The following is a 19,883-nucleotide window of genomic DNA, read 5'->3' as shown; positions in this document are numbered from 1 at the left end:
AATATTTACTTATCAGTGTACCTCTACCTTTTTGGAATTTTTTTTTTAGCCATGAGTCTGGGTATGGTGTCTTAATTTGACATCAGTTGCTTTAACTCCTGATTACCAGATCCCTGAACTGCAATAGAAATGTTGCGCCACCTAGTGGAGACAGTAACCAAAGCATCACATGAGCTGGATGACTTCTGTCTGTACTTGTGGGTCGCATAAACTGGGTGTTAATTGCTAAGTGCAGCTCTCGACTCACATCCTCTGCAACTGCAAGGCAATTTATTTTAAAGCTGGGGAAATGGAAAAACAAAAAAATATGGCAGCATTTCATGTTGTGATGTCTAAATGAGACAGAATGGGAAGCAGAAGAGAATCTTGGAGGTTATGTTGAAGTGAAATCAAACAGATCAGTAATGAAAAGGACTTTTTTTTCTGATCTGAGAGCGGTGCCCTATTTCCAGACTGCTCGGTCTACCTGCGCTCGGAGAGCCCCTCCCTCCGTCGCACGCCTCCCCCCCTCTTGCTCCTCGGAGTTTATGTTGCACTCGTTGCAGTAGGAGGGTCCATGTGCACAGAATGACGTCGCTCTGACTGCAAGTCCAACCGACTCCTGCGTTTGTTTTTTATTACTCCTCTTTAAAAAAAAAAAAAAAGAAAGAAAAAATGCAGGGCCCCAGATTCGTTAATCTGCGAAATTACAGCCATAATGTGAGATTATGCGCCGCTGTCGCCCGACCCATCGCTGAGGCTCGTCTTGTCAGGAGCAGCGGCTCGTTGTTGAGGATTACTAGAGATAATACGCAGTAGACTTTTACGGTGTGCGTTTAGCTGTCAAACTGACAGCGATGTGTCAGGAAGAGTAGTTAGAGCGCGTTTGTTGATATTTATTCACTTTGCAGTGCGCGTCTTTCCTCCCCTATCTTCTGGATTACCGCTGCCCAGCAACACAGCCACCTGACAACTCTGAATGTCGTAATTAAGGTAAGGAAGGACGGAGCTCCGCGTTTCACAGTGTGCATTTTAATTTGGCGCTGCTTTTGGATGATAATTTAAGAGAACACGCTGTCGAGTCGGATGTTTAAACACTCGCATCCCAGGTCGGATTACTCTGTCAGAGAAATCTAATAACTTTCATCCGGGGCAGCCAGTTTTCCGTCTGCTCCATAATAAAACTCTCCGAGAAGTTTATGCACACCGCTTCATCTTTTAGACATGAACAGAAAAGTGGTATTTTGAAGTAGATTTCAAATGTATGAATTGATGTGTTTGGAGATTGCTGGAAATAGCAAAAATATTATTTAAATAATTCATATTTTCCCCTTTTCTGCTCAAATATTTTTGTTTCATTCATGAAGTAGCAAAAATCGCAGAAGTAACTTCATAGTTGAAAAGAAAAAAAAGAAAAACAACAACTAGCAAATTGCCTGTATTCATTGGGCTTTATAATTTCTGCGCACCATCAAAATGGAGAGATGTGCAGAAAGTCCCAGAGGCAGAGTTTCCGCCGCGGACCATAAACAGGATTATTCAATATTTATTATGTTTTAGTCTTCACATTTTTATGTCTGGGCGCTAACGAACAGGCTGCAACAGTTATCAAAAGTGAAAATGAATGCAATGGAATATTTTTGCATTAAGTCGAAACAAGTTTAATTCAGTCAAATGTTCCTTCTTTCTGTGATCTAATGTGTGCATGGCAGCCTGCAAGAAATATATATCACACAATGATGTGCTATGATTGCAAATGCGTTGATTTTAACTGCTGGATTGTTTTATTCAAACGACATATTGATGCCCCGGTGCCTGCAAACTACAGCTGAAGTTGTGTCGCAGCAATGTTGTGGTCTCCGGAGCAGGAACTATTGAGTGACAGCTTTCGGTCCAATCACTGCGCGACCTGATGAAGCTGACGGATTTTAGACTGAGCCGTCCAATAGGGGCGCAGATGAGGTGGGAAACTGACAACGTCACGGATATAAATTAACCCTCAGTTTGCGCTTTTTTTCGTACAGCTGTCAGGTTGCACATTACCGAAGTTCAGCGACAAGACGACTTACAGAGAGAAAATATGATCCAGATTTGTACAGAAGAAGTCTTATTTCTTTGTTTATGTTGCTCTGGGGGACACATTTTAAGAAAGAAAAAAGAAAAATCAGGCATTAATTTTCTAAGAATTTAATGTATTTATATATATAATCATAACAAATCCCTGGTTTTATGGACTCTGTAGTTCAACATGATCTTTATGTCAGATTGTATAATGATATTTTAGTTACCTTGTGCAATTTTTGTTTAATGCACATACTTGTACCTGTCATTTTCAAAAGCCTTCAGAATGCCATCTTTTATACAAAACCAGTAGGTTATTGTCCATATTTGTTTTTAACTCTAAATGTATTTTATTTCAAGATGCCTTGACTATTTTTTAAAATAATTTTTAAAGTGGATCATTTGGTGATTTGCTAAATATTTACTTAAAACCAGGGTTTTAATTGGGGAAAAGAGAAATAAGGTTTTTGAGTGATAGTAACTCTTAGTGATACCTGGGCAGTTTCAAGTGTTTCTTTTTTTAAAGAAACTCTATTATTAATTCTTTTTGAGGAGATAGCAAATAAATTAACATTAATATAAAACTAATAGACAGCACATTCAATTTTCATTGAAGCAAGGCGAAACATGGCAAAAAAAATAAAAATAAAAAATACAGTACAATTCACTCTGGTGGTTTCATTGGGCCTATTTTTTGCTGGATGATAAATTGTCCCAACAGTTATGCTGAAAAACCATATTATTGTGGTTTTGTGACCTTTTTCAGGTAATGGTATGGCATAATAATAGAAGAACACATTCTCAATTATCAATAAACTTTAAACTACACTGCTCAAAAAAATAAAGGGAACACTCAAATAACACATCCTAGATCTGAATGAGTGAAATATTCTCATTGAATACTTTGTTCTGTACAAAGTTGAATGTGCTGACAACAAAATCACACAAAAATCATCAATGGAAATCAAATTTATTAACCAATGGAGGCCTGGATTTGGAGCCACACACAAAATTAAAGTGAAATGTTCCTTTTATTTTTTTGAGCAGTATATAATGAACATTTCACTGGAACTGGAAGACAGTTTTAAAGTTTTCCAAAATAAATGAACACAGTCTATGTTATAGCACAATTGTTCTTCAAACAAAGAGCTAGTTAGGACCAAAGCACCAGACAGATGACTTTTATCCTCCAGTTTTTGGTAGAAAGAAAAAAAAGAGAAAAATTATTAATCATCCAAATGGAAATTATTGCGTTCATTTCAATTTATCATATATTTAATTGATTTATTGATATTGTGACAGATCTAATTAAACTAAGCAGTTTGCAATCTAATATCCATAATAAGTGCTTTGTTTGTTTGCCAGGTGACTCAATGAGCCAGCAATGGAGACCAAAGGATACCAAAGTTTCTTTGATGGAGAAGACGCAGAGGATAAATGGTCTGAAGCCCCGAGCACGATGGAGTACTCCTGCAGCACGGAGGATTCGAGTCTGACTAGCAGCGACATCCTGATGGACGTAGTCAATGTCAGCTGCTGTGCTGGAAGCCTGGCAGCCGACAGCAAAGACAAGAATACCAAGAAGCAGGAGCAGCCAACGCTTCAGCTCAGCCAGAGCCAGCCATTTGTTCTCCCACACTTCAACAACACCCTGCATGGTCTTAAACAGGAAATGGACTCCAAGGAGCTTTCCAAGACTGTGGCTGAGTCTATGGGTCTGTATATGAACGCTGCCAGAGAGGCGGACTTTGCTTTCAGCCATCATGGAGGCAACTCAAGCCCAGGGAAACCTTACCCAGTGTGTGGGCGCTCGCTGGAGGAGAACCAGTGCTGCTCCAAAAAGAGCCCCAAGTTGAAGCCATTTGGCTTTCAACAGCCAGGTGCCACTCCTAGGGAATGCACCACTGGGACTGTAGTTAGCTCAGCGTCCATGCTTGTGTCCTCCCTGTCCTGCAGTCCCCAGACATCCAGCTGCATCTCAAGCCCCGGAGGCAGCAACAACATGGTGTCATCTACAACCAGCCCTACATGCTTTGGACCACTATGCTCGTCTGTCAGCAGCCCTGGAAGCCAGACTTTGTGCGCAGCAACTCTAGCCAACATCAAGAGCAGGAATTCAGTCACATGTAGCCCTGTAGAGTCCAGCACAGTTGGCTCGCCCCCGCTGACCAGTCCGCTTAATGTCATGAGGTCCCCCATGTCCAGCCCACAGAGTATGAGCAGCGTGCGATCCCCTCCATCCTGCAGCACGACATGTAACATTAGGTCGTCTGTTTCCAGCCCCACTGGTGGCAGCTGTACTGCCGGTACTAATAACAGTAACACAGCAAGGCTGTCCATCTCCAGTCCGGCCTCTGGGGGCCCAATGGCTGCCAGCAGCCCCCAGAACCCCTCCTCTGTTGGGTTTCCTGTGTCCAGTCCGGCTGGTGGGCTAGGTTTGGTTCAGAACGACACCAACAGTCCGGACGCGGAGGGGATGACCAGAGACACAGATTTCAAGAACTTTGAGTTCCCTAAAGTGGAGATGGTGGACGGGGAGGTGTTCAGTGTGGGACTAGACCAGATGGGCATGGTTAAGTACATCAAGAATGAACCTGAAACTGACTTCCGGAGCATGTGTCTCGGCAGCTCCAAATGTAACGTGAGCAGCGCGCCATTAATCACGCAGATTAAGAGTGAGCCAAACAAAAACGAGGGTTGCATGAACCAGCAGCCCTTCGGAGAGACGTCGCCGTCCCTCGGCCTCTTCCCTGCATCCGAGACCACATATTTATCCCTGAGGAACAACATCGACGAGTACAGTCTCTCTGGGATCCTAGGGCCCCCAGTATCTTCTGTGAATGGGAACTATGAGACAGACTTGTTCTCCAACAATGTACTGTCTAAGGGGGTCAAACAGGAGTCCAATGACGGCAGCTATTACCAAGAGAATAACAGCATGTCCACCTCCGCCATTGTTGGAGTTAATTCCGGCGGACACTCATTCCATTACCAGATTGGAGCGCAAGGAACAATGTCATTCACGCGGCATGACATGAGAGACCCGTCCAACCCTTTGTTGAATCTAATTTCACCTGTAACGGCGTTAATGGAGTCGTGGAAATCTCGGCCAGGGATGTCACAGGGTTCGCTGTCAGCCAGGAGTGAAGGCTTCTCGGGTCAGAACTGCATCGCTGACAGCATGTCAAGGTAGGAGGAAGAAAACGCGTCTCGAAGGAGACTCTGGTTGAAATTTGAGGAGCAGCTTTAGTTATATCTTTCAGAGTATTCCTCTTGAATGTTTCATAAATGATGTTTACCTTGAGAACTGCAAAATGGAATCAGTAACCCTTAAAGCACTTAAAATGCATTGTGACACAGTGGGAACTGGAATTACACAACAAGGTTCAGGTCGCAGACATGACATCATTTCCCCGTGCTACACTGCAACACCAAGGCAAAGTTTAGCTCTTATCTGCAGGCAATCCATAAATATAGACATACTTTATTGGTTTCTTATCAGGTCGTCTAGCTGAGATCTCTTCCAATGCAAATAGCAGTTTATTGTAGTCTGTTGGAAGCATTATAAATAATACATGTCTGATTATTACAAGATTTAGTTGCCAAACACGTGTAATAAACAGCTGATTATGTTGAGGCCTAGGGGAAAATAATTCTGTGCTAACTTGCTAAAATGGTAGAAATCAAACCCAAATGTTGAGGTTTAATGAAAAAACCATAAGCTTAAACAGATGCATATTAAATACCAGTAAAATCGCTGAACTTTAAGGTCATTATGTTCTGGAAGTTGGACAGGTGATAAACACATTGTTATCGCCGTTTTATGGAGGACATGTGAGTGACACAGATTTTATGAGCTGGAGGGAAAAAAAGAAATATAAACATAGTCATAAACTACCTGCAGTTTACCTGCAGATCTTCAGTGAGTTGCTGTTGGTGTGTGTATACGGACCTCTGCTCAGATGGTGTTGGTGGAACAGATAACTGGTTTTGGTACAGAAACAATCAACAGAATCATGAAGTGGAAATTTATCTCCTCCTGAAGAGCTCACTGATTGTCCTGCTCACCCTATCTTTGAGTTTTTAAGTTGTCTTCATGCCATTTGCTATCATTTTTGGTTCTGATTTAGCAGGATGAACTGCCAGATACAATACATTGCAAAAATATTTATACATTTTCACTTTAGATTTTAAGTGATAGGATGAAACAAAGTAGTGTTTCATTGCTAAGGAGGGAAAAATGACTAATGTTTCTGTGGTTTAATGTAATCTGGACTATGACTGGGCCATCTTATTGCAATAATACATATAAATCTGAACCATTCAATCATAGATCTGGATTTATTATTCAGCTTGTCCTGTTGTCCAAGCTTATTACCCCATGGTCCAAAACTGTCAAGTTGAAAGTAACTGAGGGCCACAAAAGATTGATGAGAAAAAATGATCAAGAAAAATTATTTACCGGTACACAAACTATTTTAGTAAAATAAAGAAGTTTGCATAGAAAATGGAGCTATAAATCATTTAGATCTGAAACATAGCAGGTTTGTTTAAAGTAAATGAAAATAAACAATTTATAAAAACAAACAAGCAATAAAATTTAATTAGAAGTGAAATTAGTGGTTGAAAAAAGATGAACTTGTGCTTCCATATTTAGTATAATACTGCTCAGTGTAACACTGGTAAAAACTTTAAAGGGTTAATAGAGGAGCCATGTTGTGATGACTTTCTGAAGGCAGAGTTTCAGAAAGATCAGGAGTTTGTTAAACAGACAGGTCCAATTACAAGATGTTGAATTACAAAGTCAATGTTTTTATTTGAGATATACAGAATTTTTACAACAACTGAAGTTAACATAGTTATTTGATTGCGGTATAAAATAGCACTATGTGGCTGGAAAATACAAATTAATGGCCACATTTGTAGAGAGCATAAATAATGGGCGGGTTCTCTCTCTCTCTCTGTTCGGTTAATTGGTGTCTAAACTGCCCTAAGGTCTGAATGTGCTGTTTGTGCCTCTGTGTGTCTCTGTGTTGCCGTGCGATGAACCGGTTCGGGGTGTAACCAGGTTTTCGCCTAAAGACTACACCAGCCCCCAGTTCAAGTTCCTTTCACTTTACAACTTTGGGCTTCCTTGTGTTGGTTTGACATGTGAAATCTTAAAAAAAAACTGCTTTGACCTTTGCGGTTATGAGGAAAAATTTAAGTTTATGGAGTTGAGTGCTTTTCCAAAGCAGTGGAAAATATATATTTGGCAGCAAGTTCACCTGGTCAGATTTATTCTTTGTCTTGAAAATCTTTAGCAGATTGATTATCCATTTAATTATTGCACTCCTTATCAAATACTTGTGGCTCTGGTGCAGCGAGCTCTGTGCCTGCTCAGACGTATCTGTGTTTGAGTTTATTTATACTGCATTTCACCTTATCATGATTTTTCTATCCTCTGGGTTTGACGTGTTTATTCTGCTTTATATGAGCTGTGCACACTTGTCTAAAGAGTAGATACTCCGTCTGTGTGTGTTTGTGCATGTGCTATAACAAGGCTTGCAGCTCTGCGGAGACTGATACAGCCCCGTTGCCTTGGAGGCAACCCATATGGCAGGAGCCAAAGCGATGTTGACGGGATCACTGCCACCTTGGTCCTAATGAGATCCAGCTTAGACCTAATGTCAGACAGGATGACAGGAAGTAGTGGGCCACATGGCAGCAAGGCGGGGAGGCAGGAGCCCACAAAGGGAAAAAAATATACATACTTTAATACAATGCAAATATAAAACACATATAGAAACTATAGATAGATACAGATATATGTTCCAGGTAGAGTGAAACAGCAACATGTTTAGCTTATTGTTACTATAGTCTCTTGTCATATCTGTGGAAGAGGATTAGGACCACTGAAGAAAAAAATGAATTCAGAATTTAATCTCGGATTTCTGACTTTTTTCTCAAAATTCTGAGTTTAATCTCAAAATTTTTAGATGTTTTTTTTTTCAGAATTTTAACTTTTTTCCAGAGAATTCTGACTTTGATCTCAGAATTCTGACTTTAATCTCCAAAACCAAGAATTCAGAATCTCCTTTCTCTGAATTCTGTCTTTAATGTCAGAATTGTAACTTTTTTCTCAAAACTCTCCACATTTTTCTCTGAATTCCTACTTCAGTCTTTTTTCTTCCATCAAAAGTCTGAGTTCGGAGGAAAAAACAATCGGAATTTAGCAGAAGCTCTGAGAAAAATTCTGAGATTAAAGTCAGAACTATTGTTTTATAGGCCTTCATCCTCTTCCGTCCATATCAGAAGTGTTACCTCACATATAAAAATTTTGATTTGGTCAGTTTAGAAATTTAGGAGATGCGTCCAGTTGTGGTCTTTTCTTTTAAGCTTCTACAGCTATAAAAAGCACAGCTATTGCTCTTTATATGCCGACAGTGGTAATCACCTAAAAAAAGAAAAGCAATATAAATTGACAGAAGATGTCATCTTATATTTGTTGGGTTTGCATAATTTTTTTATTTCAATTCATTTATAAAATTAAATCAAATTGTAATTGTATTTGTACATTTCAGCAACTAGGCAGTTCAAAGTGCTTTTCATCATAAAAACACAAAACTCACCAATTGTAACATTAAATCTTTCCAAGCGCCGTCATTGCACGTCAGAATTTATTTTAAGCATTACACTGGTGTAACTAATTTGATACATTTGAGCAAATGGATGCACATATTTTGAGATAACTAAAAGTAAAATTGTTGCAAAATGGTCACATGAAGAAATTTGGCCCTTGGCAAACCCACAAATCCCTTTTTATACAATCATCCACAATTTTGTTAGCGATTTAGGCTGTCCCTGGACTACAACACATAAGACAAGTTGATAGAGGTATTTGAGCTGAATAGAGTTGCAGTAATTTGCTCTTTCTGCAGGGAGCTTGCATGTTTATGTCCTGTTGTGCAGATGGTTATGGATTCTCACCAGGTATTCCAGTTTCCTTCCACAACCCAAAACTTTCACTGTTAAGTTCATTGGTCTCTTTAACTAGCATTTAGGAGTGTGTGTGCATGCATGATTGTTGTGTTTGTGTGCAAAATGATGGACTGGTGATTTCTCACCAAATGACTTCTGGAGACAGACACATGCCCTCTGTGACCCTACAAGGATTAGCGGGTATGGACGAAAAACGGATGCATGACTTCTTATCTGTTTTTTTTTTTCTTTTCAAACCAGAATGGAGCGTTCTGCTGTTTAAATCATTCAATGAAAATGGTTTTCATAAATTTCAAGCATAGGAAAAGAAAAATCAGACTTTTCAGTATTTGACCTGCTGATCCAGTCTCTTAAAGTTTCTCCTCATGTGACATCTCTAATTTACACATTAATGTTTTATCAGGCAGAATTAACCCAAGGTAACTTTTCGTCTTTTAATTTCATAATCCAGCAAAATATAAAATTCCAACTGAAACTTTCAATACTTTTTCTAGTTTTAGAGTTTCTAATTAAAACATCTAAACATGTCCTCTAGCCTTTGAAAAAGCAACCCACACAACAGATTGACATTTTTCCGTGCTCTTCGCCTGAAACCAGATTCTGCAACTTGACATCGCAAGGAAGTATCAGATTTGAGCCGGAAAAATGCTTTCGCCTGGACTGTGGCCAACTCTCAATGTTCTGCAGAGGGATGAAAAGGCACACTCCTGAGAGAACACTAACAAGACTTTAATTGTATGTTCCTCCACTAAATTAATGGATGGAAATGATTTGATTAATTCAGACACCATTGGATACTAATATCCAATTAAATTCCCGACACCAGGCATGCACAGGGGCTCCCAGTGCTTTATGTGTTCCTGACTCTAAAACGGGCAGCTGCATCTTTGGCTTGGTGGAACGGCCTTTCAGGTGAAGTTGGGAGAAAATGACAGACTCGCCACTGTTTTAAGTTTTAATTATGCACATTCCTGTGTAAGATAGGGAATATTTAATCATTTAAAATGTGCTAATCTGGTCCTGAGATAAACTTTAGATCACAAGTCTGTGTTTTCTTTTTATGTCACGTTGCTTTTTTGGGTAAAAAAAAGTGTTTTATTGTTCACTTGCTTTGACTTTGTTGTTGCATAATTGTAGATGTGACAGTTTCTCAGCAACTGTGTCATTTCAGACACTCCAACTTAAATTGCGCACATAAGTAAATATGGTAGATTGCTCAATAAATGCTTTTAACTCTTTAGTCACTGTGTCTAGCTGTGAAAAATGCACTGATAAAAGTAATGACACTCAACAGAAAAGACAAGCTTCCTTTATTTAGAGTAAAGATCTTGTTCAGCTTCCAGACTTTTATTGTCATTTTAAAAAAGAAAACAGACCTTTATCTTGTTTTTTTATTGCAAGAGGAGGTGTTGGACTTTTATACTTCTTTTAAAATTCATTAAACAATCTGCATTAAATAAGATGAATACATAAAACCCTTCAGCGTATCCCCTAGTGTGTATGGTTTTCTGAATACTAGAAGTGGGCCTAAAGGATAAAATTTTAACATCTATAGAGCGGTGCTTTGTCAGCTGCTCAGGGTTTGTCTACTTAAATAAAATATTATACTTCGAAATAACTTGAGCAAAACAAAGTTTAAGCCTATTTGTGACACTAATGTCATGAATCTGAATTTGCAGGAATAAATTGGAGTGTTGTGCATGTTTCTTGCACCTGATAACTAAGCAAACAGGTTAAGGTTATGCTTGATTTCCAGACTGTTTGTGTCTTCGGCTGAAGCAGAGCTGAGAAGCCACAGTGAAAGAGCTGAATAGTGGTGAGTTTTAGGTGGATTTTTAATGCTGCACAGTGCTGCACCAGATCCAAGAGCTTTTTATCTCTGCAAATTTCACCGGGTGATATCATGATAGCCCCACCAGCTGACTCTCTTTGTTCCCCAGCAACGTGACAATTTGCACACCTTTGTTTTACAATAAAATAGTATCTTATATTGTCTTCTGTGTACCTGCAGCACTCCAAGTTTAATTAGGTAAACAATCTTTGAGTTTCTTCTTCCATGGAGCATATTATAACAAAATATTACATAAATATATAATATAAATATAAAAATGTGTTGTAATACAGACCACTACAGCAGATCTTTCCTATCCACGAACCTCTTCCTTGGAGCTGCAGTGTCCATGTCAAGCTTCTGCCTCACAGAGCATCTTTCCCCTTTGACTTCCCACTCAGACCCTCCAGACTAGTGGCAGCAGCAATTAGCAAACAGCTGGTGGATCTGCACATCTGCTAAATGCAACACAAGCTACTTCTCAGTGAAATGCTGGTAAAAACGCTACTGAGGACTTGATAGAGTTTTATTTGATATATGCAGTATTTTTTATAACAACTGGAAGTAAGATTGTCACTTGACTCTGCATAAAATGTCACTTTGTGCCTGGAAAATACTCATTTTCTCCTTTAATAGCATTTTCTTTTCTTTTTTTTTTACTATTATTATAATTAGTAGAACTAGTAGAACCGCTAACAACTGACCTGTTAAACTGTGGTCATTTTTAGATGCTTACAGTTTTCTGTATGGTGTTCTAGCCTGAACACCCCCAGAAACATTTGAGCAGTTTCTGAGTGAACAAAATAGAGTGGGGGAAAAAGTTCTTAACTATTTTGTTCTGATTCTTTATATGTTGAATAAACTTTTCCAAACATATTGACTAGTGTCTTTATGAGGAGATTATATATACGTTTTATTTTGCTTGTTGCAGTAAAATGTCAACCCACAGTAACTGTTAATATACCAAATTAAAACTGGCAGAAACACGTTGGTAGTTTTATTCATTTACTTTAAGCCACTGTGTTTTAAATCATCCAATAAATAATGAACTTACTTTCATAGGGTGCAAAGTCTAACAGGTGCAAATCTGACACCGAGTCAGATGATAAAGTGGCAATCACATTAGTAAACAGATTTTGCACCCAATAAAACATATCGTAAACTGATTGATGGCCTAATTACAGTTTAAAGTGGGTTTATTAAAGTTTCCATCAGGGCAGCCGGGGTGGGGGAGGGGACAATGACAACCCCTACAAATATAAATTTAAGAGAAGCAAGGCTGAGCTTCAATTAGTGATTTATTTATCTGATATAAGCTATGTGGGGTTTGTGCTTCTGGTGAACCTCCTTTGCATCCTTCCACTTTTGATTTTTGATTCATTATATGAGATTTATGATCCCTTTTATGTTTTTCAGATTAAAATGTTTTGTAAGAGCTATGGTTAGCAAACCTTTCAGCTTGGGACACAAAAATAACCTTCTTGATCTCTGGGTTAAATGCAAAAAAATATATCAATTACAAAAATAAAATGAACAAAAAAAACAACAACATTGTCTTAATGGTAAAATATGAAGCATACCAGAGGCAAATCTGCAATTCAAACAAGTGTTTAAAATAATTTCAGTCAGATTTCTTTTGAGTTTTGTGAACCTGTTTGTTTATTTTATGGAAGCAATGTATTATTTTTTAAGAGATGATACAATAACCAGATGCTTTTGTTGTAAATCTGAATAAGGCGTCTTAAAACATCTCCACAGCCTCCCCCACACTTATGCAAAGTGCACAACACTGCTGCCAACAACAGGAACAGCTCACTTTCTAGGCCAAACTTAACACTCTAATAAAAGTGTGATACTTTACAAGAGGCAACGCTGCTGGGATTTGAAAACTTGTCCTGTCCTTAGTTGAACTTCTTGCCGACTCACAGGCTGGCGACAGAGGGCCAGAAATCCTCTAAGTCCTGGCTTGCAACTGGGGATCCTCTCTCTGTTACCTACTGCTGGCATTCCCTTATGTTGTCGAGGTTATTAACAAACTGCATAAAGGAGGTGGAAACTGAATACAAGGGCTGCAACAAAGCATAGTGCGTGCTTCTGTTTGCTGATGAATGCCATGGTTTTATAGCAAGCTCCAGTGTGAATCTGTGTTGTTCAATGGCTGCCTTTTGTTTACCTACCATGCAGGAAGTCTCTGAGTTTTCTCACAAGAGCTCTGCACTCATGTGGCTTGTGAGATTTTGTTTATCAGTCACATAGAGCGAAGAATTGGTTTTCATTGTAATAAATTAGAGCTTTGAACAATTAGATTGATTTATTGTTTGCTGTGAAAAACTGTCTTGGCGTATCGTTGATACATTAAGTCAAAATGGAGTTTGTGCCTGATACACTTGACTGATCGAACAAGACATGCCTTCATCATTCATGTTTTACAAGAGCTCACCCAAATGTTTGCGCCAAGCTTCTATAATTAAGCCTACTGTTTGTCCCGTTCCTCCATGGAAAGGATAATATAGAGGAAGACACTTTGCAAAAATGCTAATTGTTCAGCTTGAGAGGTTCCCAAAGTAGGTGACGCATAGTTGGCGCAAATAAAGTGAGGAGAGTTTGTTTGTGTGTTTTGGTGAGAGAAAGGGGCTTGGCTGTGTGTGTGTGAATGTGTGTGTGCGTGTGTGTGTGTGTTTGTACGTGTGCGTGACATGTGTGTGTGTTGTAGGGATAGGGGGTGGAATTAATGGCCTCTTGCGCCTTTTACATAACACTCCATTTCTCTCTTTAAAAAAAGTGTCCTAACCTAAACAGACACAAAACATTTAAATATGCATGAGTTCATAGCGCCTTGCTAAAGGATTCACATACTCTGAGCTCCTTCACCTTTTGTCACATTACAACCATAAACTTTAATGTATAATAGTAGAATTCTATGTGTTAGATGAACACAATGTTGTGCATTGCATGGAAGACATAGTTTTAAAAAAGTTTTTAACACATAAAAATCTGAACTGTGTGGCAAAAATAGAATCATTCTTTTGAAATATGTTTGCACATCTAAAAACTGAAGCTTTTGCTTGTTCTTTTGTTAAAAATCGCCTCAAACTCAGTCAGACTGGAAAGTCATGGGACATATTCCCAGGTGGATTTAAGTCTGGACTCTGACTGGGCCATTCTAACACATGAATACAATTTGATCAGAATTCTTCTGCGTCTTTGTCTGTTTCTATAATTTTCCTAGTTCAAGGTAAAGCTGTGCTCTAGTCTTTTGCAAACTCTCACAGGAAGAAAAAATTGCTTTGATTTAAATTAATTGTGTCAAGAGTTTCTTTTCAGACCAGTCAGAGAAATGTTATAAAATCATATTCTGGTCTGCACTGCATCCCCAGAACCAGAACCAGCATTCAGCAAATCTGGAACAAACTTCCAGAAAACTGCAAAACAGCTGAAACACTGAGTTCCTTTAAATCAAGGATAAAAACCCACCTGGGTAGAATTGCTTTTGAACCATAGTAAATCGAACATTGAGCAACATATTTGATGTGCATTGATGATTTTGGCGATGGCACTGATCAAAATGTAATATTTATCACTGGTTTTTGAATTGGTGACTGTATGATTGTTTTAAGACTTTTTATTTTTGTTTTTTTTTTATGATTTAAAGCACTTTAAACTGCCTTGTAGCTGAAATGTTCTATACAAACAAATATGATAGACTGATTGATGTTCAGTAAATTAGATTATGTGGCTTGTTTTTATTAAAACTACTTTTTAAGAAAACCAACCTTTAAGCAGGTTTTCAATACACTTTTTATCAAGCTCACAATTCTGCTTTAAACTGTAATGTTGTAATTTAAAATATCATGCTATATTTAAGCGGACAGTCATCATAGTTACCAGAAACAAGCGCCTGAAAACATCAGTGTGTGTAATTAATCTATGTAATGTGTTTGAGTCATTTAATTGACTTACTGAAATAAATGAACATTTCAGTTCTAATGTTTCCAGTATGACTGTACGTGACAAGCTAAAAGGGAAACATTCTTATTAACCACCTGCCTATTCATTACAAAAACAACTATTACAGTTCACATGTCTTTTTATGAGTTAAGCAGTTAGTGTCTCCTGCTCAGCTTGAGGGCAAAACTCTAAATGATATATGTGTCTTCTTTCTGAAGTATTTAGTTGAATCCATAAAACACTGTTCTGCAGAACCTCTGTTATTCAGAACTTGGCTCCATTAAGAGTACTGATCATGAATGTAGCCTGCAGCACCCATTGAAACACTTACCCAGATATTAAAAGGAAACTTCTGAAGACCTATAAAAGCCGAGGAAGAAAAGCCGAACCTGTTGCGGCAGTGGAAATGTGCTTGTGTTTCACAGCAAACATGTTTGTCAGGTGGTGCAACGTGATCTGAAGTTCAACTTTTTGGTGAAAAAGAAAACTGAACCGATTGTTAAAGGTCAAGGATCAAATTACACACAGACTGAAAGAAAACAAAAAACTTTCTTTCTCCTCCCAAACCCGAGGTTGAGTCTTGTCATGCAGATCGGGGCAGTTTTATGCGTTCATTGTTAAAAGTCCATTTTTTAAAGTAGTTCAGGGTCACTTGGAGCTGTGGCCTCAACCTGGTGAGAGAGCAGCCACACCCCACACAAACACAAAGACCTGTTTTACAATTTCTCCTTGGTTTGGTGTAGAATTACCTGATTCCCTGACATGCACTGGGAAAAAACCTGTAAAAGCACAAATATTAACTGCAAACTATTTAATAAGTAGTCTCATCGATGATCAATGATCATCCCAGTTTATTCTGTCATGTTTGATATGAATCATTGCAAAGGGAGAAGAAGAAATTGTTAGGAAAAACCAAGACAATGAAAACAATTATTTAAAAATTGCATCAAGACAACTTTGTGGTTAACTTTACAACTGGTAGAAAAGGAATGATGAATATTTTTGACTTGCACTATTATATATAAAAGTCTATCTGGATTTTCTAGCATCTAACCTGAATCAAATACATCTCAAAATACATTTAAAAATTGACATTTAAAAGGTCAAACCTGAATAATCAAATAAAGATTAGTTTAAAGGTGATCTATAATGCTTTTTTGAACAGGTTAACATAGGTTTATGGCCTATTCAAAACATGTTCATGACATTTTTTGCACAAAATTATTTTTGGACAATCAGATTGTCCCAGATTGTCTGCTTAGTTCTTTCAGAATGATCTGCTTTAAGGCATCGTGTCACTTTAAATCTAAATAAGCTGCTAGTCATGACCCGAACTTAACGTTTATTCTCATATGTGAAAATGGCTGCAAATTATACAACCATACATTTTTGAAAAGCAGAAGTAGAGCTTCCTGTGCAACCAGAAATAATGCATGTGGTTTCTGGATGGAAAGTCAACCACAAAACACTTGTCTTTTCTAGCAGCCATTGTACAGCGCATGCAGCGGTAAAACCCGCTGATCAAATGTACTGGAGCTCAACTTGGGTCGCTGGTTAATGGGCTGAGCTTTGCTGGGGTTGCTATGTAACAGGCAGGGCCTGCCGATTTGTGGTGTTACATTCTGGAGGTTTTTGAAATGGCTTGTTTTCCAGACACCAAAAATCAATAACATAAAAACGGCTGTGTGATCAGACCCAAATGGATGTATAAAAATTTACAAAATGTAAATTTAGCATAATATATTCCGTTCAAGTACAAAGAGTGTTAAAATGAAATGAAACCATGGTGAAAGACCATGTGACTGTGTAACAATAAATATAATATCAGCAGGTTCCAACCAGTACAGTGTGGGAATCCCCACTGGTCCCTTCAGCCCCCCTCATGCCTGCATAAATGGCTTTAGGGTATGAATTGAATTATCAGATGAGAGGATTCAACCCATTACATCTTTACTTCTGGTAAAACTGTCTCTATTTATTGGAACTGGACCAAGAGATCTGGTCCGGGCTGGAGTTTATTCTACTTGTTGTTCCCAATAAAGGGGAAAACTATGTGAGTTGTACAAGCCAGTAACAGGGCTAGACAAGCCGCAGCGTTCTGGACCATCTGCAGAGGTTTCACAGCAAGGACTCGGCGACCAGTTAGGAGGGCATTTCAGTAGTTAAGGTGGAAAATGACTGTCGACTGCAGTGGGAACAGGGTGGTGTGTTGGGTTTGGTGCAGCCTGGCTTTTGAGTCATTGCTGTGATATTTTAGTCTCTGTTGCATTGGTGCTGCAGCAGTAGCTGCGTTTCCATTACAAATGTGTGCAAATCTTTTGTCAATATTCTAATTTTGAAAAAAAAAAACAAAAACAAAAAAAACATTCACATTTGGTGTGTTTTCATTAGATAAGAAATTAAATTAAAATCACATGTGAATGAGTTTGTTCATGCAATAAGTTATTAAAAAGCATGGCAGCAATGGATGCAAACAGTTAGACGTATATTCATATTTCAATCGTTAGCACTCATCATCTATCAGCCAATCAGAGGAGATGTTGGCGTCTTATTCAGGCTTTGGAGCGACAGCCTCGCTGTTCTTGGGAGCGTATGCAGCATTTTGGGGAAGTTGTAGTTGGTGATTTTACAGAAGAGCTGTGGATTCAACACATTTGAATGACTTTTTATGAACTGTGTGATGCTGTGAGAACTCTGATGAAGCCAGCTGCACATTATCAGGAAAAAACAAAAACAAACCGTCATCATCCTACCATACTTCCTGTCGTCTTTTTCTTGGTTTCTGCCAGTAGTAACATCCGGCTGTTGATCATGTGACTCGTGTGACGTGAAAAATGTGTTTTGATCCGACTGAAAAACCACCTCATCATGTGCCAAAAACCTAACAAATTGGCGTGTTTCCGTTCAGTTTGGGTAGTTTTATGGTTAATGGAAAAGCAGATACTGATGCAGATTTAAACTGTAAAAGAAGTGAAGGAACTGTGGAGCTCATGCAGCAAAAATTTTCAACACTGGAGGTATCCTTTTTAAGATGATGATCAAACTTTGTATGTTGAAGGAATGCGATGCTGGACAGCTATTTTAATAAAGCTGCATATCTTCCTAAGTCACTGAAACACTCAGATAATCAACACTGTAAAATATTTATGTATTGCTTTCACTGTGAAACTTTGAACCAATGTATGCATTACATATTTTATTTAATTCATCTTAGTTTGTCTACTTTAAACGCTTTATGTAAAAGGAACGGTTTGCTGTTCAAGTCCTATAAATATCTGTTTTGATAAACGGATCTGGGATTTTCTGTTTACCTCTATTAGTCTGAGCTTCCAGAACTGACTGCTTGGTTATCAAACATCTTTTCTTATTTTTGTTCCAGCTGAAATATGTCTTTGGCGCAGAGCAGTGGAGTCTGTTAAGCCCCTACAGCTGGCAACTGAGTGCCATATTTTAATCTTGTTGACTGATTGGATTGATCAGCTTGCTCCAGATTTCAATCAAGTGTCTTAGAAGCTGAATTTGACAGCAAAAACAAATTTATGAAGCTGGAAGACATCATTATTTTACTTTAATGAATGCTGAGACCAATCATTGTGAGATGAAATGGCCTCAAAATGGAAGAAACTAGAAAGGCTCTCAGCTGCTCATTTGGCATGAAGTCGGTTATGTTCGCAGGTCCGGGATTCACTCAAATGTAGCAGCTCTCCCTGTGGAGTTTAGAGCACTGTAGCTGGCATAGACAAACATTCCCCTGTTCAGTGTCTGCTTTTTGTTTGGCTTGGCCTCCTTCGACTTGGCCACAGCTGCCTGTTTCACTCTGCTCTGAAAAGAAGAGAGTCGGTCTTTTTTGGATTTTGACTGTTAAGCAGGAACTTTCTCTTTTTGGTCCTAATCTTGCACAGCTGCTGGACCAAGGAGAAAATAAAAGGAGCTGACTCATCATCATGCTGTAATGCTGGATTTTCTGCAAAGCAAAAGAAGAAGCACGCATTCAGGCCTTCATTTTTGTTTTTGTTTTTTTTGGCTAACCAAAGACAGACTTTTTTGCAAACTAATACCTGTCTCGTATGCCATTAAAAAAAGGATAAATTATTGAGCCATTCTGAATATCATTGACAAAATGTCCTCTATTAATTTAAAAATGAATGTATCAATTAGCAAATTATTTGTTCTGATATGTTTTGATTTAGTTGTGCAATATTTACATATATAATATAATCATACATACTTGAGATTACTTGATTTTGCTAATTTAATGAAAAAACTCCTTGAACTGCTTTCCAGTTGACATGTTTTTCTGGTTTTAATGCAACATGCTTCTCAAATAACAAAATGCTTTAGCCTGTTTTCTCGATTAAAATACTTATCTTTATGTGAATTCATGGACTTTTCATTTAAATTCTTGGTCAGTTGCTTTTATGTCGAAAACTCAACTCTGTGCCTGGGTCTTTTAAATATATATTTTTTTACATTTTGTCAAGGGAACACTCTTTCAGATGTTTCTCATCTCATATGAAAGTATTTGCTCAGTTTTTATTCACTCGCATTGCGTCTAGACATGTTTTTATTTGTCGAATTTCTAAATTAGAACTTCAATTTGTTCTTTACTAAATTGATTTGTGTGGAGACGTTAGCTCACCCAATGGTTCAGGATCTATAGCAGCAAAATAAAATAAAATCCTTCAATGATTCTCAGCTTGACAGTATGTGAAGGTCATCATCACACAATGAAAAGCTGGTGATCCTTATTACACCTGGAAATATTACAAACCTCTCCAGGGGTCATAGCCATTGTGGCCTTTCTCTCAGCAGTCGACAAGTGAAAACTTTTTCAGGAGTCAATGCTGAACACCTGGATATGCAAGGCAGCAGCCCAAATGGAAAACCATTGCAGGTTTCCAGAAAAAAATATTTGTAAATTCCAAATGAAAAATATGATCAAAGCAACGTAGTGGTCGTATCATAACAAATATTACATTTTGTATAATTTCATGCAGAGGATTGATTAACGTTAGAAACCTTTTTAGGGGAGTTATTGCTCCACAGTAATAATAAATGCTAAAACCTTTTTTTTTTGGTTACA

The 19,883-nt window shown here is 38.2% G+C and overlaps 1 protein-coding gene across 1 annotated transcript in view; it reads left to right on the top strand.

Moving 5' to 3' along the window:
* Window positions 1-553: 553 nt before the first annotated feature.
* Window positions 554-19,883, top strand: part of nr3c2 (nuclear receptor subfamily 3, group C, member 2) — a 108,778-nt gene continuing 89,448 nt past the window's right edge. The window contains exons 1-2 of the mRNA XM_007562003.2: window positions 554-972; window positions 3,406-5,229. Coding sequence (XP_007562065.1) covers window positions 3,425-5,229 — 1,805 coding nt within the window. The 5' untranslated portion in view covers window positions 554-972; window positions 3,406-3,424. The remainder of the gene's footprint in view (window positions 973-3,405; window positions 5,230-19,883) is intronic.

This window comes from Poecilia formosa, unplaced genomic scaffold, assembly GCF_000485575.1.
Source record: "Poecilia formosa unplaced genomic scaffold, Poecilia_formosa-5.1.2 Scaffold132, whole genome shotgun sequence".
NCBI classification, from domain to species: domain Eukaryota; kingdom Metazoa; phylum Chordata; class Actinopteri; order Cyprinodontiformes; family Poeciliidae; genus Poecilia; species Poecilia formosa.
Note: the sequence above shows the minus strand (reverse complement) of the source record. Positions and strands in the feature narration are given on the sequence as shown.